Consider the following 24,058-nt stretch of genomic DNA (forward strand, 5'->3'; position numbering starts at 1 on the left):
CAGCTGTTTCCCCTTCTGAACACAGTGCCCAGGAGTCCCCTGTCTTTGGTTACCAACAAGGATCAGGCCAGGGCCACCTCCCTCAGGAAGCCTCCCCAGAACCCACCAGCACCAACAGAAGGCACCTGTGGTCTCTAGACTTCCCCTCTTCTGGCCACTCTCTGCTGTTCACCCTTGCCTTGCCTCCTCCACTGGCCCCACAGCTGCAACCTGATGGTTGCCTGCTCGTCGCCCAGCAGAAGGCTTGACATGCTGAGCTGCACATCACACGTGGTAGAGAACGGAACAAGTGACCCAACTGCTTGAGTGAATGAGTGAATTCACACTCTGTGCTCCTCCTCAGACCAGATGCCTAATCCTAGGGCACAGAGATTTCCAGGTCAGGAGTCAGGGTGCCCACCAGGGTTGCCATGGGGACCCTGAGAGAGGCTGGTATCTGCCTGTTTCTCCTCCCCATGCTGAGTGGGACTTCAAGGTCAAGGGGAACCTTTTGCCACTACAAGAAGGGCATTGGGAAGGAGTTCAAGGCCAGGTAGGGGACTGACATCCACTCAAGCAAGGGTAAGGCCAGGGAAGCACTGGGCAGACCGTGGACTGGGATTGTGCAGGCTGCCCCAGCCCCCTCTTCTGCCCATTTCAGTCATGGTCCCCGCCCTCCTCCTCTGAGTCACCCTGCCCACTTCCCTCCTTGCCTTGGACCACCTGACCACTCTCTGCTGCTCTCTTGCTTCTTCTGTACCTTGGTCCAGTTGCTGCTCTTGCTGTCCAGGAGACAGGAGCCTCACCTTGGACCTTCCAGCCATGAGTGGGGCCAGGACAGCCTTGCTCCTGTCTGTAGGTGAGCCTGGGTCCCTGGGGAAGGGACACTGTGTGAGTGAGTGTGTGTGTGTGTGTGTGTGTGGAGGTGGGGGTCCAGGACCAAGTGAGCCAGGGTTTCCTCCTACGGGTTCTGGCTGGGGGCGATCAGAGTCCTAGTGGGGAGTGAGTCTCAGCCGCTAGGGGAGCTGGGATCTGGAGTTTGTGGAGGGAGGGGATATTGAAGAATCCTTTTGGTGGGGGGTGGTGGTGCAGAATTCAGGGGATGCTGGAGATGTTGGTGGCCTAGACCATCTGTAGATTTCTTTTTTTTTAAAAATTTTTTGACAGGCAGAGTGGACAGTAGAGGGAGACAGAGAGAAAGGTCTTCCTTTTTGCCGTTGGTTCACCCTCCAATGGCCGCCACGGTAGGCGTGCTGCGGCTAGCGCACCGCGCTGTTCCGATGGCAGGAGCCAGGTGCTTCTCCTGGTCTCCCATGGGGTGCAGGGCCCAAGCACTTGGGCCATCCTCCACTGCACTCCCTGGCCACAGCAGAGAGCTGGCCTGGAAGAGGGGCAACTGGGACAGGATCGGTGCCCCGACCGGGACTAGAACCTGGTGTGCCGGCACCACAAGGTGGAGGATTAGCCTACTGAGCCACAGCGCCGGCCCATCTGCAGATTTCTAAAGCAAGCAGAGCGAGTCCCAGGGGCCCCCCAGGTTTTCCTCGACTAACCCCTAGAGCAGGGGCAGGGGTGGGGCAGTGCTCTTTGTGAATTTGGGTGCCGCTTTGTGGAAATGCAGAATTGAAACTTTCCGGGGTGATGGGTGAAGGGCCATCCCTGTGCCATGTGAGAGGGGCGGGCAGGGGAGGCCTGGAAGATGGATGGAGCAGAGGTGGGAGAATGGGGTCAGACAGGAGAAGATGCCCAAGCTCTCTTCCTGCCCTCCTCCTAGCCCTGGCTTCTGCTGTCTGCTTCAACTTGGACACGGAGCAGCTGACCACCTTTCGCATGCCCAGCACTGGCTTTGGACACAGCGTGGCCCAGTACTCCAGCTCCTGGTGAGGCTCCGATGATGACCAACCAGTGATTCTCATCAGCTCCTCTCTCCACACATGGCCCTGGCCCTTCCCACCACCTGCCTCCCCTGCTGCTATGTGCTGTCAGATGTGTCAAGTTTCCCCAGGGTTTTGAGTGGTTACATGGAGAGAGGGCCCTGTCTTGACACAGCCAGCACTTACGGAGCACATACTGAGTACCAGGTGCAGTGCCAAGTGTTAGGAGGTAGGAACCGTTGAACAGTCATTCAACAAACATTAAGTATCTATTGCAAGTCTTGGGGCTCGGCATATATCAGAGAACGAAACAGACACAAAATCCTTCCAATGGGAATTTAAATTGTCATGGAATTCCATTTCACAGCTGTGGAAACTGAGGCTGAGAGGTAAAGCAAACTCACTGGAGCAGTGGTTGGGCTCTTGCTGTGCTCACTGTGACTGCAGCGTCCTCTTGTCCCCTCCCTCTCCAGGGTGATGGTCGGAGCCCCCCAGGAGATAACAGCTCCCAACCAAACAGGCGGCCTCTACCAGTGTGACTACAGATCGGGCTTATGCATGCCCATCCAGCTCCAGGGTGAGCCATACACCTGCCCTGGCCCAGGGCTGGGACCCACCTGTGCGCACACCTGGACTTAACTGGTATTCTCAAGTTCTAGAGGGGTGCAGGGGTCTGCTCCCCAGCCTCTGTTCTGTCTGCAGGGTCCCCCAGATACTCTCAGGCAGGCCCTGTTTCCCAGGTGTCTCTTGGCCTGTCAGACCTCTGGGTCTCCCTGGGGACTCCTGCCCAGCCTTTCATCCCCTTCAGGGTGACCATGTGCTTATCTGTCCCCCCAGTGCCCCCTGAGGCTGTGAACATGTCCTTGGGCCTGTCCCTGGCGGCCTCCTCCAGCCCCTCCCAGCTGCTGGTGAGTTGTCCTGGTTCACGGATGGGTCTGATGTGGCAGAGTGGGAACCAGGAGCTTCTAGGGATGGGAGCCTTGTGGCGGGTGGGGGCGCTGGCTTGGGAGGGAGCAGGGGCAGCCCCTCGATAGAGCTCCCTCTGTCCCCAGGTCTGTGGCCCTACTGTGCAGCATGCATGCAGGGAGAACATGCACTTGACCGGGTTCTGCTTCCTGCTGAGCCAAACCTCCCAGCAGCCACAGATGTTCCCGGCTGCCCTGCAAGGTGAGCGTTGGGGTCACCAGGTCCCTTGAGGACCCGCAGACTTCCAGTCTGGGGTATCTTGGGGGCCACGTGGAATAGGAAAGGGAGGATCTGGAACTATTACTGGATGGTGCAGCGGCTCCACCGCCTGCTGCAGAGCCACCGCCTACGGTCACGCTCAGCCCCGCCACTGTCCCGCTCTGTGACCCTGCCTGGGACCTTCTGCTCCTGAGCTTCGGTTTCTTCTTCTGTCAGATGGGGATGGTAACACACCCAGCACTGAAAGTAGCATAAACTGATCCTGGCCAGGGTTTAGCACAGTTCCTGACAGGAAGTGAGGACTGCCTTAATGCCAGCTGCGTCGCCGTCATCCAGTGCACCCTGGGAGTTCACCAGTTGGTGTGTGAGGGTGAAGTCAGTAGCGTGTGCATGTGTGTATACATATGTGTGTGCCCATATGTGTATATGGCTGTGTGCATGTGGATACGTGAGCTGTGTGTGTGTGCACGTGGCTATGAGTAATATGTGTGCACCCATATGTATATGGATCTGTGATTGTACACATGGATACATGTGTGTGCATATGTGCGTATGAGTGAATTTGCAGGTTGAGACACAGGGCCTGGCTTCCCTGGGCTGATGGCCATACAAGAGGAGGAAGAAAGATAGAGAGCTTTCTTCTTCTTCTTTTTTTTTAAAGATTTATTTTATTTGAAAGTCAGAGCTACAGAGAGAGGAGAGGCAGAGAGAGAGAGAGAGAGGTTTTCCATCTGATGGTTCACTCCCCAATTGGCCACAATGGCCAGAGCTACACCGATCCGAAGCCAGGAGCCAGGACTTGGGCCATCTTCTACTGCTTTCCCAGGCCATAGCAGAGAGCTGGATAGGAAGTGGAGCAGCTTGGACTTGAACTGGTATCCCCAAGAGATACCAGCCTTGCAGGCAGCAGCTTTACCCGCTACACCACAGCGCCAGCCCCGAGGTCACTCTCTTTCACAGTCACCCTGGGGAGACTGGCATCTGGCCTGTGAGGGGGCCCCCTCCAGGCACCTTCTTGTGTCTAGACTCCACCTGAGCGGCTGGACAGCCATTGGAACACCTAGGACACCACTCTCCCTGTGAGGTGGACAGGGACAGCTGGGAGGCAGGAGGGAAGGGGGTTCCCCTCTCTTGAACACAGGCTTCCTTTACAGATTCTGCTTTTTTTCCCCGAAGAGGAGTGCGGCTTGTATTTAGGCAAACAGAATAGGACGAGTATGTGGTTGTTGCCAGAGATGACACACAAAACATTTGGGGTGGGCATTTGGTTCGGTGACTGAGCTGTCACTTGGGACACCCACATCCTAGGTTCTGGCCCCAGCTCTGCTCCATAGTCCAGCTTCCTGCTAATGCGCATGCTGGGAGGTACCTACCACCCACACGGGAGGGCCAGATTGCCCCGACATTTGGAGAGTGCACCAGAAATTGGAAATCTCTCTCTCTCTCTCTTCCCCCCTCCTTTCTCTCCCTTTCTCCCTCTCTGCCTCTTAAATAAAAGTAAATGAATAAAAACTTTACAAAAGTACACACATTTAATAAAAGTAGTTTAGTGTCGATCAGCATGAACATACAGTGGCCAGGGGCTGGCGCAGGCTCCTTTCCTTGCTGGATGCTAGGGTGTTGCGGGAGTGGGGATCAGGACCAGAAGGAGAGGGGCCTCAGCTTCTTCCCACCTGGACTGGAGGAACTTTCACTGTTTTATGAGCCAGGCTGGCTGCATGGAGAGAGAGAGAGAGAGAGAGAGAGAGAGAGAGAGAGAGAGAGAGAGAGAGAGAGAGGTCTTCTACCTGCTGGCTCACTCCCCAGATGGCTGCAATGGCCAGAGCTGTGCTGATCTGAAGCCAGGGACCAGGAGCTTCTTCTGGGTCTCCCATGCAGGTGCAGGAGCCCAAGGACTTGGGCCATCTTCTACTGCTTTTCCCAGGCCATAGCAGAGAGAAGGATCAGAAGTGGAGCAGCCGGGACTTGAACCGGTGCCCATATGGGATGCTGGCACTGCAGGCAGCAGCTTTATCTGCTACACCACAGCACCGGCACCCCATCCCCACTGTTGTGGCCTTTTTACAACACTTTAGGGGACTGATGGGTTAGGGAGGAGAGGAAGCAGGGTGCAGGCAGACTCTGATTGCCACTCTTTGGGGCTGGGTATTGGCATAATGAGTTCTTGGGGGCCACAAAGCCGAGGTCCTAGGCTCTGGGAGTGTCTCTTAGGGGACAGTGCCAACCCCTTCCACAGAGTGCCCCAAGCAGGAGCAGGACATTGTATTCCTGATCGATGGCTCTGGCAGCATCTCCTCCTCTGATTTTGCCACCATGAAGAACTTCGTGAAGGCTGTGATGAGCCAGTTCCCCAGTCCCAGCACCCAGGTGTGGCCTCGGGGGGTGGCTGGCTGGGTGGGGAGAGGGCTGGGGACCCTGGAGAAGCAGCCTCAGCCCCCAGCCCCCATGTGGTTCTCCTAGTTCTCCCTGATGCAATTCGCCAACACATTCCAAACACACTTCACCTTCAACGACTTCGTCTCCAGCGCAAACCCTCTGCACCTGCTGGATTCTGTGCGTCAGCTGAGGGGGACCACCCACACGGCGACAGCCATCCTGAGGGTCGTGTGAGTCCTGGCTTCTCCCGGGACTTTCCCAGAGCATCCAGATCTTTATTTGGGTCTCATCTGTCTTCCCAAGAAAGGGTCAAGCTAGGATTGGAATCCAGTCCTGGGGCCCCCTTGCCAGGCTGGGGTCTCCCAGGGGCAGGTGCACCCCCTCATGTCACACAGGTGTCAGGGGTGGGTACAGTGTTGCTTGCAGGCCTCTGGATGCTCTTCTTTCTTTGACAGAGACCAGCTGTTCCGTGCCTCCACTGGGGCCCGCAAAGATGCCACCAAGATCCTTATTGTCATCACTGATGGCCAGAAAATAGGTGACCCCCTGGGTTACGCAAACGTCATCCCTGTGGCTGAGGCAGCGGGCATCATTCGCTACGCAATTGGGGTAGGACTCGGGGTGCCTGCCCATGGTTTCCTCTCAAAGCAGCTCCCCTTTCGAGGGTAGAACCTCAGCTCTCTCAGCTCCTGCTGTCTTTAGAATTAAGACTGTCTCTCAGTCCAGGCACCCAAGATCCTTTGCCCTTCTCGATGCTGCCTTTTTTTTTTTTTTTTTTTTTTGTCTGTCCACTGGGTGTTATGACAGTGATCCTGCAGGGCTCCTGGAAGACATGCGCACCCAGCACACATGAGGCATATTCAGTTGATTATTTTACTGGAACAGGTGGGATCAGCTTTCCAAGACATCTATTCCCTAAGGGAACTAACTGACATTGCATCGGAGCCTGATCATGAACACGTATTTAGAGTGGAGAACTTTGATGCTTTGAGAGATATCCAAGGCCGGCTGAAGGAGAAGATCTTTGCCATCGAGGGTAAGTTAGGGATGGAGACGCCGCTCAGAATCCACAGGGGACAGGTGCTGTGGCCCAGTGGGTTAAGCCATTGCTGGGGACATGCACATCCCTACCTCAGAATGCCTGGGGTCAAGTCCTTCCTCCACTTCCAAGCCAGCTTCCCTCAAATGCACACCCTAGAAGGCTGCAAGTAATGGCCCAAGTACTTGGGTCCCTGCTACCTATGGCTTTGACCTGGCCCAGCCCCAGCCATTATGGGCATTTGAGGGAGTGAACCAGTAGACGTGTGATCTCTGTCTCTCCCTCCCTCTCTATCGCTCTGCCTTTCAAATGAATGAATGAATCTTTAAAAAAAGAAATCCATCAGTTCTTCGCCTATTTGAGCCCACACACCCCTGTTACAGTCACCAACCCCCTGCAGGGGCTGGTCTCTCACTGCGGGTTCTCATAAGCTGTGGGGTGGCCTTGCCTGTTTCTCCCCCTGCAAACCTAAGCGCCTGCTTCCCTGCAGGGACAGAGACCACGAGGAGCAGCGCCTTTGAGCTGGAGATGTCCCAGGAGGGCTTCAGCGCTGTGCTCACGCCTGTGCGTGGGGCCCCTTGGGGTGGAACAGGAGGGAGGGGAGGGGGTGTCAGATGGGTGAGTGGGTTGGGGCAGGTGCTGCTTTGGCTCAGGTTGGCTTCTGCCCAGGCCCGCTCAGCATCAGAATCCTCCCTCCCAGGAAGGACCGGTGCTGGGGGCTGTGGGCAGCTTTGATTGGTCCGGGGGTGCTTTTCTGTACCCCCCGGGCGGGAGCCCCACCTTCATCAACATGTCTCAGCAGAACGTGGACATGAGGGACTCCTACCTGGGTGAGGAAGGGGCGGGGGTAGGGACAGGTGGGAGCTAAGCCCTGGGGTGGGGCAGGGCCAGGTTGGGGAGGGGAGGGGAGAAGAGGGGAGAAGAGGAGAGAGGAGGGGAGGGGATTGGAGAGGAGAGGAGGGGAGGGGAGGGCAGCCCCATGCTGAGCCCTGCTTCCTCAGGCTACTCCAGCCAGCTGGTGCTTTGGAAGGGGGTACAGAGCCTGGTCCTGGGGGCACCTCGCTACAAGCACATGGGGAAGGTCGTCCTCTTCACCCAGACATCCATGCACTGGGAGCCGAGAGCCGAAGTCACAGGGACCCAGGTGGGTGTAGATGCAGCCAGAGTGGACCAGGGGTGGAGAGGGAGAAGGCGAGGGGCGGAGGGTGCCTTGGCAGGGGGTGGGGGATGCCTGTGGCAGGGGCAGGTGGATGACCACAGCCTTTGCCCTCCAGATCGGCTCCTACTTCGGGAGCTCCCTCTGCTCCGTGGACGTGGACGGAGACGGCAGCACCGACCTGGTCCTCATCGGGGCCCCCCACTACTACGAGCAGACGCGAGGGGGCCGGGTGTCCGTGTGCCCCTTGCCCCGGGGGGTGAGTGGCTGATGGACCTGGGGCTGGGTGGGGTTGGGTGTGGGGCGGAGGGGTTGTCTGGGTGCAGTCTTAATGTTGGTTTTCTTCAGCAGTGGGCTCCGTGGCGATGTGAGCGTGTTCTCCGCGGGGAGCAGGGCCACCCCTGGGGCCGCTTCGGGGCGGCTCTGACCGTGCTGGGGGACGTGAATGGGGACCAGCTGGCAGATGTGGCCATCGGGGCCCCAGGGGAGCAGGAGAACCGGGGTGCTGTCTACCTGTTTCACGGAGCCCCGGGGCTGGACATGAGCCCCACCCACAGCCAGGTTAGCCCTGGTCACCATCCCTGTCACTGCACAGCCTCCTCTCTGCTTCACCAAAACCTTTCTCAGAGCCACCTGTCCACTCCCTTTCTTTACATTATCTGACCACTAATGCCTGGCTCTGTACACCTGCAGGCACCTGGGGAACACAAGGTCTGGCCTCTGACCATCACTTCCCCTCCCCCACCTCTCCTTTTTAGGCTTATTGGTGGGGCTTTTCCACTGCCTGCCCCTCTTTCTGTCACTCCCCTTCCTGCCTGCCTGTTCCTCTTACAGATTCCTGACTTATTCCCTCTACCCACTGGGATCCTGCGTGCTCAGTTACTGTAACAAAATATCTGAGGCTGGGCGCTATGTAAAGAGAGGGCCCTTTAGTCCATAGTTTCCGAGACTAGAAGTTAAACAGCAAGGCCCTAGCTCTAGCGAGGTCTCACCGGCTGTCACACTGTGGCGGATGGCATCAAGGCTGGAGCTTGTGGAGAGGCAGAGGTTGTGGGGCTGTGGAGGAGCCACGCCCCACGATCCCCCAGGCTCTGCCTCTTAAAGGCCACCTCCAAAGGACAAACCACACCTGCTACACAGCAGCCTCCCCCAACCTGACTCACTGTCTTCTCTCTGCCCAGCGCATCGCAGGCGCCCAGCTCTCCCCCACGCTCCAGTATTTTGGGCAGGCACTGAGCGGGGGTCATGACCTCACTGGAGACGGCCTGATGGATCTTGCTGTGGGGGCCCAGGGACAGGTGCTGCTGCTCAGGTGAGATTGGACATTCCCAGGTCCAGACTAGGACCCTGCCCCACCCCAGAGCAGGAGATGCTCCCTGGCGCCGGGGGCCTGTGGTCAGCTCTGGGTTCTGCCTGCAGGACCAGACCTATCCTCAGGGTGAGGGTGGACATGCGCTTCGTGCCTGCGGAGGTCACCAGGTCTATGTTTGAGTGTCGAGAGCCGGCGGCCTCTTTGCAGGCGCTGGGGGACGCCTTCGTCTGCCTTCAGGTTTATGAAAGTCCCAAGAACCAGCTGGGTGAGTCTTCCCTTCTCCACCCGGGATGCCCTGACTTCTGCAGTCCCCCAGCCGTGGACTCCTACCTCCTACTTCGCCCCTGGCCCACCTAAGGGAATTCCTGGCTTTTCTAAGCTCTTCCTTGCTTGTCCCATAGGTGAACTCAGAAGCTCTGTGTCCTTTGACCTTGCCCTTGACCCTGGCCGCCTGAATCCCCGTGCCGTCTTCCAGGAGACAAAAACCAGGAGTCTGAGCCGAGAGGAAGTCCTTGGCTTGGACCTGTACTGCAAAACCTTGCCGCTGCTCCTCCCGGTGAGGGGCTACGTGGAACTGGATATGGATGGAGACCATTCAGGAGCAGGTGGGGGGCTGGGCGTAGCAAGAAGAGGATGTGTCCTGGTTGTCCCTGGGGTTCAGCCTGAGCCCAGCCCCTGGTGTGCAGGACGTGCTCCGTGCACTGTGGTTGAATGAGTGAGTGGATGAATGAATGTGGTGAACGGCCAGGGCGAGAGGGGGCACAGCTGATGGCAGGAAGACGTGGCTGCTTGGGAGAGCGTGGGAGCTTTGAGCTGGGATCCTTTCAGTCATTCACTGGGCACAGATTTATGCAGCTGGTCCTCTGGGCTGGGGACACAGCAAGTGACAAATGGTTGTTGTGCTCAGGGAGCTCCAAAAGGGGGCGACCAAACCCAGCTTCTAGATGATAGATGTCAGATGGTGGTTACGGAAGATAAAACCAGGAAAGACAAGAGATGCAGGAATGAAGCTGAGTGAAGAGAGAGGGCCGGGTGGGGGCGGCTGGGGCGCAGGCTGTGCCTGGCAGGTTACTCAGAGGCGCCGGTCGAGGGTCAGCGGTGTTGACATAGACTGGATCCAGCCGCTCACTTCCCTGTCTGTCCCGCAGGCCTGTGTGGAGGACGTGGTGACACCTATCACCTTGCGTCTCAACTTCTCCCTGGTGGGCATGCCCCTCCCTTCCTTTGGAGACCTCCGGCCGATGCTGGCCGTGGATGCTCAGACATATTTCACGGCCTCTGTGAGTCCTGTCGCGGGTGTCTCTCCCAGGAGGGGGTGCTGGGGTGGGTGGGCTCTGGACATCACGGAGAAACCCAACACGGACTTTCTCTCAGCTCCCCTTTGAGAAGAACTGTGGAGCCGACCACATCTGCCAGGATGATCTTGCCATCTCCTTTGGCTTCTCGGGGTGAGACTGCACCCCTTAGCCCGGTCCCGGTGTCCTGGGGCCAGAGACCCCCTGGCCTTGGTTCCCTAACGCTCCCACCCGGGTCTCCCACCTCCCATCCCAGGCCATTTCTAGCTTCAGTCACAGAATCCTCTCCTCCCCCACTCCTCTTCGGACCCCCAGCTTGAAGAGCCTGGTGGTGGGGAACAACCTGGAGCTGAATGTGGAGGTGACCGTGCGGAATGATGGTGAAGACTCCTACGGAACCACCGTCACCTTCTCCTACCCGGCAGGGCTGTCTTACCGACGCGTGGCAGAGGCCCAGGTACCGGCTCTGGGGAAGACAGCGGCAGCATAGCTGGGAATCCCCACAGATCTGAGCTGGCTCCCGAGCTCAGCGCAGGCTGCCATTGCTTGGCTGCTTCTCCAAGGTCAGGAGATCTGGGCTGGTGCTGGCAGGGTGGGCGTGGCTCATGCAGAGTTCAACATGGGGCATCGCATTTTCTGGACACTGGCTATCAGGGATGGGCTCCTGGGAGGCCATGAGTGTGGACACAGAGGGGACTTTGCCTTGGGGGTCTTCGTACTCCATGGCATGTGAGCATTCTTCTTTTAAAGGAAAACACATCTCAGCTTCCATATATCTATTGTTTCTTTAAAAATTTATTTTATTTCTTTGAAAGATAAAGAGAAAAGTAAACACACACGGGGGAGAGAGAGAGAGAGAGAGAGAGAGAGAGAGAGAGAGAGAGAGATCTTCTATCCACTAGTTCACTCCCAAATGGCTGCAATGGCTAGAGTTGAGCCGATCCGAAGCCAGGAGCCGGAAGTTTCCTCTGGGTCTCCCACATGGGTGCAGGGGCCCAAGGACTTTGGCCATCTTCTGCTTTCCCAGACCACAGCAGAGAGCTGGATCGGAAGTGGAGCAGCTGGGACTCGAACCAGCGCCCATATGGGATGCCGGTGCTGCAGGCTGGGACTTTAACCCGCTGCACCACACTGCTGGCCCTATCACATATCTATTTTTAAGGATTTTAAATGTTTGAAAGGTAGAGTAAGAGAGAGAGAGAGAGACAGAGACAGAGACAGAGAGAGACAGAGAGATCTTCCATCTGCTGGTTCACTCTCCAAATGGCTGAAATGGCTGGGGCTGGGCCAGGCTGAAGCCTGGGTCCCCCGCGTGGGTAGCAGGGACCAAGGACTTGGGCCATCTTCTGCTACTTGCTGAGGCTCATGCAGGGAGCTGGATTGGCAGCAGAGCAGCCGAGACTCTAACTGGTGTTCTGATTTGGGGTGCCAGTATCCAGGCGGCACCCTAACCTTAGTGCCAACCCTAGCCTTCACATATTTTCAAGCATTTGTCCTGTAGAAGGGGTTGAACTTGTTAGTTCCTCTGATTCATGGCTTGGCAAACCTTTTTCTATAAAGACATAGATTGCAAATGTTTCAGCTTTGTCCTTTGTACGGTGTCTGCCGTAGCTACTCAACTCTGCTGTTGCCGTGTATGTGAGTACATGAACGAGTATAGTAGCAGTGATCCAATAAGCATTTATATCTAAAGGTAGGGAACAGTCTGATGTTTTTCAGCATTTGTTCTAGAAGACAGAATCAGGGTCACAGGGAGCCAAGGAGAAATAGACTTTTTACAAAAATATTATGGTGAAAGATTTTTAAACATTGACAGAAGCAGGAAGTAGTTCCATGCGCCTTGTGGAAACTTGCAGACTCAGTAATGGCCAACATTTGCCATATTTCTTTCACCCATTGTCCCTTCCACCATCGCTGAAGTATTTTGGAATGAACCCCAGACTTTGGGTCATTGTACCGCTGTATTTCCCTCTTCAGGCCTGGACAATGGGGATGTCTTTGTCACACCCAGTGAAGTGAATGATGCCTTGGTATTTAGATCAGACTTTCAATACACCCTGGTTTATCTGCACCAGGGTTCACAGATTACATCTGGTTGTGTGTATGGAGGCATGTGTGTGTTTTAATATTTATTTTCTTTATTTGAAAGGCAGAGTGAGAGAGAAAGATGGAGAGGGAGAAAGAGGTCTTCCATCTGCTAATTCACTCTCCAAATGGCTGCAATGGCCAAGGGTGGGCCAGGCTGGAGGAGCCAGGAGTTTTATCTGGGTCTCCCATGTAGGTGCAGGGACCAAGGACCAGGACTGTCCTCTGCTGCTTTCCCAGGCACATCAGCAGGGAGCTGGATTGGAAGAGGAGCAGCCAGGACTCGAGCCAGCGCCATATGAGATGCTGGTATTGCAGTCAGTTGCTCAGCTCCCTGGGCCACAGTGCCAGTCTTCCTGGTTGTGGTTTCTGCTCCATCTCTCTTAGTCTGGTATTCTCAGCGAGAACATTCTCCTGTTGTGATTGCTGTGTGAGCAACGCACTAGGAAAGACCACCTCCCGTGTGTCAGGGGCAACCGCCCAGCCATCGACAGTGCAATGGGTGGGCCTGCACTGGTCAGCTTTGTGTTACTACAGTGAAATATCTGAGGCAGCTAAGTTGATGGAGAAAAGAGGTACTTAGCTCACATTTTTGGAGTTCAAGTTCATGGTGCCTGCATCGGTCAGTTCTGGCAAAGGTCTTTCTGGTTGTGGTCACTTCACAGCAGAGGTGTGTGTGTGTGTGTGTGTGTAAGGAAGAGTTTGCATCATCCAACAGGAAGTTGGAGACAGACTGGGGCCCCACAATTCCTTCTTTGAAAACAACTATTTTTTATTTATTTATTTATATTTATTTTAAAGGCAGTGAGAGAGAGAGAGAGAGAGAGAGAGAGAGAGAGAGAGAGAGAGAGAAGAAGAGAGATATTGTCCATTGCCTGGTTCATTCCTGAAATACCTGCAACAGGTTGGGCTGGGCCAGGCTGAAGCCAGGGACTGGGTACTCAGTCCAGGTCTCCCATGTGGGTGGCAGGGTTGCAACAAGGGGAAGTGGGTGTTTCAAGTGGCATTTTAACCACTGCACCAAATATCCACCCTCCACAATTCCTTCTAGGGGCACACCCCCAATGACCTAAGTACCTCCCACCAAGGTCCACCTCCCAAAGCTTCTACCATTGAAGGCCAAGGCTTTAATCATTGACCTTTGAGGGGGCACCAGACCAATATCCAGACCATGGCAAGCTTTGGCTGGATATTGACTTAACAAATGTGTGATAAAATAACACGACTGATATATTAGGGAGTTGTTCATTTTGGTGGGTGGGGCTTGTTAGGTCTTGCGGTTACATCATGAAATAACCTTATCAGTGGGCATATACAGCAAAATAGCTATGGATGAAACAGTGCATGTTTGGAATGTGCTTTAAATTGTTCAGAAAAAGGAGGACAGCTGAATGCAGCCATAGAAGAATGCTGGCACCTCAGGTGAGCGGTGGCTCCACAGAGGTTGATTTTCTAGTCTCTCTGCTTTCAAATGGTTAACATTGTCACACACACACACACACACACAAACACTTTAGCAATAAATACAAATGGAAAACTGTAATAGTTTTAGATTCTACGTTTGCAGGAAGCTTGACAAGACAATGTCTAAAGATCTTTTAACAAACCCAACCTTGAAGTAGATCCCGGGAAATGGCATCACTTCTTTGCGAGTTTCTGGAGCATTCACCCATCGTCACCTGCCTTTTTGTTTTGGCCTGACTTTGCCCAGACCCAGCTGCAGCTGCAGTCCCTGCGTCTGACATGTGACAGCGTCCCCTCCGGGAGCCAGGACACCCGGAGCACCAGCTGCAGCCTCAAACACCTCATCTTCCGCGGGGGCACCCAGGTCAGCTGGCTCCCCCATGCCCTCTGCTCCTCCGCCCTGCCCTGCCTTGCTCCTCTGTGACCTGTTCCTGCCTCTTCCTCAGATCACCTTCTTGACTACCTTTGACGTCTCCCCTAAGGCTGAGCTGGGAGACCGGATGCTTCTGACAGCCAACGTGAGCAGGTGCGCGTGCCCTCACTCCCAGCCTCATCCTCCCCCCCTTTTGGAGCTCCCTCAGTGACTGGGCCTCTCCTCCTTGTCCAGTGAGAACAACACGCCCAGGACCAGCAAGAGCACCTTCCAGCTGGAGCTCCCGGTCATGTATGCCGTCTACACCGTGATCAGCAGGTGGGACCCCAGAAGGGCTCTTCCTCATCCTCCTGATGGGGGCATGGTTTTCGCCCCTGCAGCAGCTGAATGTCTAAGACAGTAGAACATCCCTATGGTAGGAGCCCACTTCTCGTTACTGTGATGAAATGCCTGAGGCAGGCTAACAGAGTCTGTTGTGTCTCATGGTTCTGGCGGTGCCAGATGTAAGGGTTTCACCAGGCAATGACTGCCCTCTCTGGCAGAGTCTGAGGGGGTGCAGCCACCCCAGGGAGCACATATGTCCATCCATGACTGTGTGTCTGGCTCTGCTCCTCTTCCAAAGCCACTAGGATTCCATCACTGGAGAACGTCATCCACGCCCAATCACTTTCCAAAGGCCTCATTTCTGGATATCACCCTCTTCACACTGTGAGCCTATGATTTGGCAATTAAACTGTATGTGTTTAAGGAGACATCCTATACACCCACACCACAGCAGCCGCCTTCCCAGGGGAGGGGCCTGCTGCTAGCAGCGCTTACTGACCTAGCACTTACTGTGGGCCAGTAATTGTGACATCATCACCTTTACCATCACTGTCATCATCGCCATCATCATCACCATCACCACCATCACCACATCACCATTACCATCATCATCACATCACCACCACAACTGCCACCATCACCATCATCACTGTCACCATCACCGCCACCACCACCACAACTGCCACCATCACCATCACCACCATCACTGTCGCCATCACCACCACCGTCACCATCAACACTACCACCACCATCACCGTCACCATCATCACCGTCACCGTCACCATCACCACCATGACCACCACCACCACCACCACCATCACCATCGTCACCATCACCATCACCACCACCATCACCATCACCATCATCACCGTCACCATCACCACCACCACCACCACCACCATCATCACCATCACCTTTATATTCTACATTAATAGAGGTGCTAGGTCTCGGAGGGCTTTCTTGACAGTCCCACGCTCTCTTGGGCTCCCTAGGCGGTATGAGATGTGTTCCTGACTTGGAGGTTCTTGCAGCCTTCATGGGGAGCAAGATGACCCTCATTGAAACCAGGATCTCAGCCAGGGCTGCCCTGTGGCTCTGCACCCTGTGTATGTGTGTGTGTGTGTGTGTGTGAGGCCTTCTATAAAGGAAGGCTTCACTCGCTGTTGAAGGGCCCACAACCTTGAACTTGGCTAGCAGTGCTTCTCAAAGGGGCCCCTGGCATTTGCGCAGTGCAAGGAACAGACTTGCACTCGGAGGGGCTTTTCCCCAGTCCCCCTGGGGAAGGATAGGAACAGAGGTCCCGGCAGCTGCAGGTGTCAGGGAGAAGTTGCACAAAAGGACGGAGCCCTGCAATGCTGCCTAAGGTGGCTAGACGAGGCCTTAGACATGAAGAGGCCAAGGTAAGCATCTGAGCAGATCCAGTTCCCGATGGGGACACCTTCCCAGCATCACTTCCCAGCATTGCTGTGTGCTGGCCCCATGCAGGGCTCACCTCCATGGATGCATTACGAGGAAGATTTTGCCACGCCTCTGGCTTGTGCAGTCTGAACTAGACATAGACCCTGCCCTTGTGCGACACACCTGCTTAGATGCTCTCTTCCCACCGCTCCTTTGCACCTGCCCATCTGAGGTTCTCAAGCCACACGTGGGATCCAAGCTGTTTCCTGGCTTGTTCACAGGGGTTCTGATGCCTCCTGCAGGGGGTACCACCTCTAGGCATGTGTTCTCTCAGCCCAGACACACCCGCAGCCACAGCACCCAGACCCGCTGCACCTCCTGCCCAGCCCCCTGAGCAGCTCCCCTGCAGAGGCAGCTTCTGCACAAAGCCTAGCCCCCTGCTCCCTAAACCGTCCTTTACCCCAGCTCAGCCGCAGGCCTCCACCAGGCCACCCCATGTCCCGCTGACCACCCTGTCCACCGTGCTCATGGTCTCAGCCTCCTCACAGAACCCCAGACCCACCCGGACCTCTTCTCTCCCCAGCCACGAGCAGTCCACCAAGTACCTGAACTTCTCAGCCTCAGAGAAGGAGGGGAGTGGCATGGCCCAGCACAGATACCAGGCACGTGGTGGAGACCTGGGGGCTGGGGCGTCCGGGAGGGGTGTGGCCTGCATCCTCACTGCCCTCTGTACAGGTCAACAACCTGGGACAGAGGGACCTACCGGTCAGCATCACCTTCTGGGTGCCAGTGGAGCTGAATGGGGCGCACGTATGGACGGAGGTGGAGGTCTCCCATCCCCAGGTACCCAGGGGCAAGCATGACTCCTCCCCATGTGCCCTGTTCCTGGTTCCCTGTGTCCTGACCCCCCCAAGCCCACCACGTTCCAGCTGAGTGCCCCGTTCTCTCTGTGTCTCCCAGAACCCGGCCGTGCAGTGCCCTTCGGAGAAAGTGGCTGCTCCAGAGTCGGGGCTCCTGACCCACATTCACAAAAGTGCTGTGCTGGTGAGGCTGGGGCTCTGGGGCACAGCGCTCAGTCTCCGGGTCCCACTCACAGCTGCTTCCCTCAGGTCACTGTGGCCTCTACTTACCCTTCTCTGTCCCAATGCTGCTTCTCCGGTCCCTAGGACTGCAGCGTTGCGCACTGCCTGAGGTTCCGCTGCCACATCCCCTCCTTCGGCATCCAGGAGGAGCTCCACTTCACCCTGAAGGGCAACCTCAGCTTCGCCTGGGTCAGCCAGGTGCGGAGGCCCCAGAGGCAGCGCCTCTCCCCCACCCGTGGGCGGCACCTGCTGTGGCTGGGCCATGCTCCAGCCAGGACAGTTCTGGAACTCTGAGCGCCCCCAGAGCCAACCGCTCTGCTCCCCCCGCCCTTGCAGAATCCACAAAAGAAGGTGTCGGTAGTGAGCGTGGCCGAGATCAGCTTCAACAGGGCTGTGTACTCCCAAGTTCCGGGCGAGGAGCCCTTTATGAGAGCCCAGGTAGGGACTGTGTAGGAGGCCGCGGCCAGGCCCCCAGGGTCTAATGCTGGGTGGGGGTCGCCAGGGTGCAGGGAGGAGGAGGGGTGAAGGTCTCTGGGCAGGACGGTTGTCCCTGAGCTCAGGGGTCTCTGCCTGGCGGCCCTTGGAGCAGGGGCAGGGGGGAGAGGAAGCGGGAGCTGGGAGGGAGTGGGGGGCAAAAGGCCTGATGCCCTGCAGGTGGAGACGGTGCTGGAGCAGTACGAGGAGCATGACCCCGTCCCCCTGGTGGTGGGCAGCTGCGTGGGCGGCCTGCTGCTGCTGGCTCTCATCTCAGCCACGCTGTACAAGGTGAGCGCGTGGCCCTCCCTCCACACCCCCAGCGTCGGTTCCCATGCTGTCTAAAGTGTGAGAGGGAGGTCACTGCGGGGTCCGGGCACTTTCTCGCTAGGTCACCTCGCGTGAGAAACTCTCTCTCACCTTCGATGCCTCCCCCCAAGTGTCCCCAAGTTTGTGCCTTCCTGTGTGACCCACAGGTCCCACTCCCCCCTTTCATCTCCACCTCTCTGAAGGTTCCCTCCCCGGCAGGCAGTGATACCAAAGGGCAGGCTGGGTTGGCATGGTGACAGCACCTCCCACTCTTTCTTAGCCAGGTCCGCTCTGGGGCTTGATTTGTCAGTGTGAAACTGCTGCCGCCCAGCTCACTGCGTCTTGGCTGGCCCAAGTGACGTAGCATGCACAAGTCCCTGGTGTCGTGCTGTGAGCCTTGGAGGCCTCTCAACCCAGTGGCCCCTTGCCCTCCCCCCACCTAATGCCCTGAGCTGCTGCTTCTCTCCCTGCCCCCACCCCCAGGTCGGCTTCTTCAAACGGCAGTACAAAGAAATGATGCAGGAAGCAAATGGACAGATTGCTCAGGAAAATGCAACGTCAGAGCCCCAAGTGGCCCAGTGAGGACCTACCTCCTCTCCCCCACCGAGGTTTCCTGGCTCCCTGGCTCTCACCGAGGTCAGGCCAGTGTGGGATGACACCTTCCTCTCAACACAGGGGACGCCCTTGGTCGTGTCAAGGCAAAAAAAGCCTCAGGACAGGTCCCCCGCCGTGGCCCCCAGGGGACCTGATCTGGGATTTGTGTCTGGTAATCCATGGACAGTAGCCTCAGGATCCACTCTGCCCTGCTCCACTAGAGCCACCAGCCGTCTCTCTAACACACAGTTTTGGGGTGAGCATTTGGCGTCATGGTGATGATGTCACGTGGGCTCCTGCATACCCTAGCAGAGTGCCTGGGCTTAGCGCCAGCTCTTCTTCTGATCCAAACTTCCGGCTAATGTGCACCCTGGGAGGCAGCAGGTGCTGGCTCAAGTGCTTGGGTCCCGGCCCCCCACGTGGACTTCTGGGCTCTTGGCTTTGGCCTGGCTCAGCTCTGGCTATTGCAGGCATTTGGGAAAGTGAACCGTGGGTTGGAACATCTCTGTCTCTGTCTGCCTTTTAAATAAATTGAAAATGAAGACCAATGAGAAAGCCACACTCACTTGCATCTGCCCTGCTGACTGTGCGGCAGCCCTGAAGTGTTAGAGAAGCAGGAAGGCAGGGGTGGTCACGGGAGTAGAGGGAAGCTGAAAAGGGACCCTCTCCCTTCTCCTCAAATCTCCCCTCCAGACACCAGCATGGCGTCCCAGATCTGGTCAAGCTCTGATGTTCTCGAGTTCCCAGAAGGAGCAGTGATGATCGAATGTCCCCAGGCAGGACCTCTGATGACCAGATGTTCCCCAGACTGGGGCTGCTGGTGGTCTTCTAAACGCTTGTGTTTTCAAGAGAAAAAAAAAATCCATAAACAGTTTTACCCTACCTACATCTCCAGTGTTTGCGAGGGGTAATTTGCACAGACACGGTGTACAGCTGTGCTGTTCTGAAAAGCTGCACAGGGACTGCCAGGCCTGCAGGGGCTCCTACCCCGCATTCAGGCCTCAGAGAGCTCTTTGGCTGGTTCCTACCTGTCGCTGCCGTTCATGACCTTTGCACTATGCGGGGTCGCCACTGTGTGGCGTCACATCTCCAAATCACAAAATGAGTCCAGGCTCAGAGGCATGAAAGCGGCGATTCAACACACACACACACACACACACGCACACGGGGCTGGCGCTGTGGCATAGTGGGTAAAGCTGCCGCCTGCAGTGCTGCCATCCCATATGGATGACTGTTTGAGTCCTGGCTGCTCCACTTCTGATGCAGCTATCTGTTTTGGCCTGGGACAGCAGTGGAAGATGGCCCAAGTCCTTGGGCCCCCGCACCGTGTAGGAGACCCGGAAGAAGCTCCTGGCTCCTGGCTTCTTCCTGGCCCAGCCCTGGCTGTGCAGACATCTGGGGAGTGAACCAGCAGATGGAAGACCTCACTCTCTGTGTCTGTCTCTCTCTCCCTCCCTTCCTCTCTCTCTGTGCAACTCTGCCTTTTAAATAACTTTTAATAAAACAAACAAACAAACAAACAAACAAAAAAAACACATGATTGCTGCAGCTCAGAACAGTGTCACCAGTCAGTGGATTTTTCTGTATTCAGCCCAGTGTCCATGGAAGCCCGAAATGCATGAATGCTGGGATGAATGTGTGTGAGCTGCAGGACTCAAATATACTTAAAAATATGACGCCATCTGAAAATCGGACTGTGTTCGTGACTTTGCAGATTTGTTCCTAGTCTGTTGTCCATTCTGAAACTTGGTCAAAGAGTGGCATGAAGCTCTCAAAGCTTTTGTGCCTTTTTCAAACCAAGCAGAACAAGCTTTCGGGCAAAGCTAGAGATTTAACAGGTTAAGCTGCTGCCTGGGGATGCTGGCATCCCTTATGGGTACCGGTTCGAGTCCCAGCTGCTCCATTTCCGATCCAGCTCTCTGCTGTGGCCTGGGAAAGGAGTGGAAGGTGACCCAAGTGCTTGGGCCCCTACACCCACATGGGAGACCTAGAAGAAGCTGCTGGCCCCTGGCTTCGGATTGGCCCAGCTCTAGACATTATAGCCATTTGGGGAGTGAACCAGCAAATGCAAGACCTCTCTCTCTCTCTCTCTCTCTCTCTCTCTCTCTCTCCCCCTTTCTCTCTTTTCTGCGTCTGCCTCTCTGTTACTCTGCCTTTCAAATAAATGAATAAATCTTAAAAAAAAAAAACACAGACTCTTTCCAAACTCCCAGTTGCCCATCCATATGTGGCCTTTGTCTGTGCCACGCCTTCATGGTGGCACAGGGCTCCAGGCAGTGCATCCTCAACTCACTGCCCCAAAGGCAAGCAGGATACTTTCTCTTTATCAAAGAGGTAAATGTTTTCTAGAAATCATCGTATTTCCTGTTATTTCCCAATGCACATGATTGATGCCAAATTCCATCCCCTGTCTCATGAGGTGCTGAGATAAACATCAGGTTTCTGTAGGCTTAACAGCTTTAACAGCCAGAAAGATAGTGGTCATGGGATGGGTTACAGTCTAGGACCAAGTGCTTGAAGAATAAGGGAAATTCCTTTCTCGAGGACCAGCTTGGACACTGAGCAATGTCTAAGGTAGACAGTGGAACAGCAGTGACTCATTCTGGCACGTGGGAGAGTGAGTGTCACCTGATCCTTGGATGAAGTCCTGGATGTGCAAAGCCTGGATCAGTTCTGGGCTTTGTGCAATGTGGGAGATGCTTTATCCCCAGCAGTCCAAGTAACAGAAGACAAACTGTGTGTGTGTGTATGTGTATATGTGTGTGTTAAGATTTATTTATTTATTTGAAAGTCAGAGTTACACACAGAGAGAGAAGGAGAGGCAGAGAGAGAGAGAGAGAGAGAGAGAGAGAGAGAGAGGGAGAGAGAGAGAGGTCTTCCATCTGATGGTTAACTCCCCAATTGGCTGCAATGGCTGAGCTGCGCCGATCCAAAGCCAGGAGCCAGGAGCTTCTTCTGGGTCTCCCATGCGGGTGCAGGGGCCCAAGGACTTGGGCCATCTTCCACTGCTTTCCAGGCCATAGCAGAGAGCTGGATCGGAAATGGAGCAGCTGGATCTCAAATCAGAGCCCATATGGGATGCCGGCACTGCAGGTGACGGCTTTACCTGCTACGCCACAGAGCATATTGAGTGCTGATCCTGTGGGTGTTGTAACGAGTGCTGATCCTGTGGGTGTTGTAGCGAGTGCTGATCCTGTGGGTGTTGTAGCGAGTGCTGATCCTGTGGGTGTTGGGTTGGTTCATGGCCGATTTACCTGTTGAGCTTGACTTAGTGGTTAAGCTGTGTCTCTGATCACATCGTGGCCACTGGGCATTCATCTCTCCAGTGTTGGACGGGCAAACAGGCGAGTAGGGGCCTCTTCCCACCATAAAGGGGTGTCCAAGAGAAAGACAGTTGCTGAGCTTTCTAAAAATTAAAAAAAAAAAACTGTTTAATTGATTACTCGAGGTTGGGCATGGTGGAGGGGTGGGGTGGGGTGATTGAGGACGATAAGGTCCAGTGTTCTGCAGCCCAGGAGGGGACACTAACTCACAGTGACCCTCTGTTACTCCATGACCTCGTGTAGGGGGAAGAGCTGCAAGGCTCGGCCATGGAGAGCAATGTCAGAGACAGAAATGAGAATGGCTTTGATTTTTTATTTTTTTGACAGGCAGAGTGGACAGTGAGAGAGAGAGACAGAAAGAAAGGTCTTCCTTTTCTGTTGGTTCACCCTCCAATGGCCGCTGCGGCCGGCGCATCTCGCTGATCCGAAGCCAGGAGCCAGGTGCTTCTCCTGGTCTCCCATGGGGTGCAGGGCCCAAGCACTTGGGCCATCCTCCACTGCCTTCCCGGGCCATAGCAGAGAGCTGGCCTGGAAGAGGGGCAACCGGGATAGAATCCGGTGCCCCAACCGGGACGAGAACCCGGGGTGCCGGCGCCGCAAGTGGAGGATTAGCCTAATGAGCCGCAGCGCCGGCCCAATAAATAAATTTTTTAAAAAAGAGTTGTGGTAAAACATATATAACAAAATTGACCATCACAACCATTTTTAAGTCTGCAGTTCAATAGGTGTATTCCCAGCATGGTGCAACCAATTTTAAGAATTTGTCATCTTGTCAGAGTGAAACTTCACACCCATTAAACAGCTCCCCACTCTCCCCCTCCCCGGATCCCGACAACCACTAGTCCACTTTTGACCTCTACAAATTTGACTACTTCGGCACCTCCTGTAAGCGGAACCACTGTGTTTGTCCTTTTGTGGCTGGCTGCTTCGCTGAGCCCAAGGTCCTCCTGGCTCATCTGTGTGGCAGCACTGGCCAGCATTTGCTTCTTTTTCTACGACTGAATGACAGCCCATCGTACCGACAGACCACATTCTGGTTATCCATTCGTCTGCCAAGGAACATCAAGTTGCTTCTGCCTTTTGGCTCTTGTGAACAAGGCTGCAAAACACCTTTTCGAGATCCTGCTTTCAATTCTTTCACGCCTGTAGCCAGAAACACCACTACTGGCTGAACCCTATGGAATTCGATTTGTAATTCCTTGCTGAATTACATTGGTTTCTGTAGGGGTTGCACCATTTTATATTCCCACCCATCGACAGTGCACTTGTATCCACATCTTGGCAACACGTATTTCCTTGTTTTTGTTTGGATAGTAACTGTCCAAATGAGTAGGAGGTTATATAGCACTGTGTCTTTTTTTTTTTAATATTTATTTATTTATTTGAAAGTCAGAGTTATGGAGAGAGAAAGAGAGAGAGAGAGAGAGAGAGAGAGAGAGAACATCTGCTTGTTCACTCCCCAAATGCTCAAAATGACAGGCCTGGGCCAGGTTGAAGCCAGGAGCCAGGAGCTTCAGCCAGGTCTCCCATATGGGTGCAGGGGCCCAAGGACTAGGGCCATCTTCCACTGCTTTCCCAGGAGCATTAGCAGAGAGCTGGATTGGAAGTGGAGCAGCTGGGACTTGAACCCATATGGGAATCTGGTGCCTATATGGGATGCCAGCACTGTGGGTGGTGGATTTCCCCCCTAAACCACAGCACCAGTCCCCTCAATGTGGTTTTGATTTGCATTTCCCTAAGGATTAATAAAGCTGAGTGTCTTTCCATGTGGCTGTTGGCTAGCTGTTTATCTTTGGAGAAATGTCTATTTAAAAAGTCCTGTGCCTGCTTTTGAATTGGATCTGTTGTGGTTGGTGGTGTTGTGAAAGTTCTTTAAATAATCTGGGTATGAATCCTTTATCAGATTCATTTTTAAAATATTTATTTATTTATTTATTTGAAACTCAGAGTTACACAGAGAGAGAAGGAGAGACAGAGAGAGAGAGAGAGAGAGAGAGAGGTCTTCAATCCGCTGATTCACTCCGCAATTGGCTGCAATGGCCGGAGCTGCGCCGATCCAAAGCCAGGAGCCAGGAGCTTCTTCTGGGTCTCTCACATGGGTGCAAGGGCCCAAGGACTTGGGTCATCTTCCACTGCTTTCCCAGGCCATAGCAGAGGGCTGGATTGGAAGTGGAGCAGCGGGTCTCGAACTGGCACCCATATGGGATGCCAGCACTGCAGGTGCCCACTTAACCCGCTATGTCATAGTGCTGGCTCCACCAGATTAATTTTTTATAAATTTTCCCCCCACTTTATAGTTTGACTTTTGCTCTATTGATTATGTCCTTTGATGCATAAAAGTTTTTAATTTTGGTGTTGTCTCTATTCTTTTTTTTTTTTTTTTGTGCTTTTGGTGTCAGAGCTAAGAAATCATTGC

General features: G+C 54.9%; 1 protein-coding gene across 1 annotated transcript; it reads left to right on the plus strand.

Annotated features, from left to right (window-relative positions):
* Positions 1–801: 801 nt before the first annotated feature.
* Positions 802–18,307, plus strand: ITGAX (integrin subunit alpha X). Its single transcript, XM_062180951.1, has 30 exons — positions 802–838; positions 1,754–1,859; positions 2,327–2,430; positions 2,691–2,761; positions 2,906–3,020; positions 5,275–5,405; positions 5,499–5,644; positions 5,870–6,023; positions 6,300–6,450; positions 6,944–7,017; positions 7,154–7,283; positions 7,455–7,597; positions 7,728–7,868; positions 7,961–8,170; positions 8,791–8,921; positions 9,029–9,186; positions 9,323–9,477; positions 10,070–10,201; positions 10,296–10,369; positions 10,532–10,673; positions 14,013–14,129; positions 14,212–14,291; positions 14,373–14,456; positions 16,444–16,522; positions 16,596–16,703; positions 16,821–16,904; positions 17,027–17,140; positions 17,279–17,380; positions 17,597–17,707; positions 18,209–18,307. The coding sequence occupies exons 1-30, from the start codon at positions 802–804 to the stop codon at positions 18,305–18,307; spliced, it is 3,483 nt and encodes a 1,160-aa protein (XP_062036935.1).
* Positions 18,308–24,058: the final 5,751 nt, after the last annotated feature.

The sequence above is a fragment of the Lepus europaeus genome, chromosome 21 (genome assembly GCF_033115175.1).
Source record: "Lepus europaeus isolate LE1 chromosome 21, mLepTim1.pri, whole genome shotgun sequence".
NCBI lineage: Eukaryota > Metazoa > Chordata > Mammalia > Lagomorpha > Leporidae > Lepus > Lepus europaeus.

What these genes read in the sequence shown, in the direction of transcription:
- ITGAX (XM_062180951.1), top strand. Translation starts at nt 802, where the DNA reads ATGAGTGGGGCCAGGACAGCCTTGCTCCTGTCTGTAG. An exon ending in GAAGATCTTTGCCATCGAGG is followed by an intron (nt 6,451 to 6,943) that starts GTAAGTTAGGGA and finishes GCTTCCCTGCAG; the next exon opens with GGACAGAGACCACGAGGAGC. An exon ending in TCTTCCGCGGGGGCACCCAG is followed by an intron (nt 14,130 to 14,211) that starts GTCAGCTGGCTC and finishes CCTCTTCCTCAG; the next exon opens with ATCACCTTCTTGACTACCTT.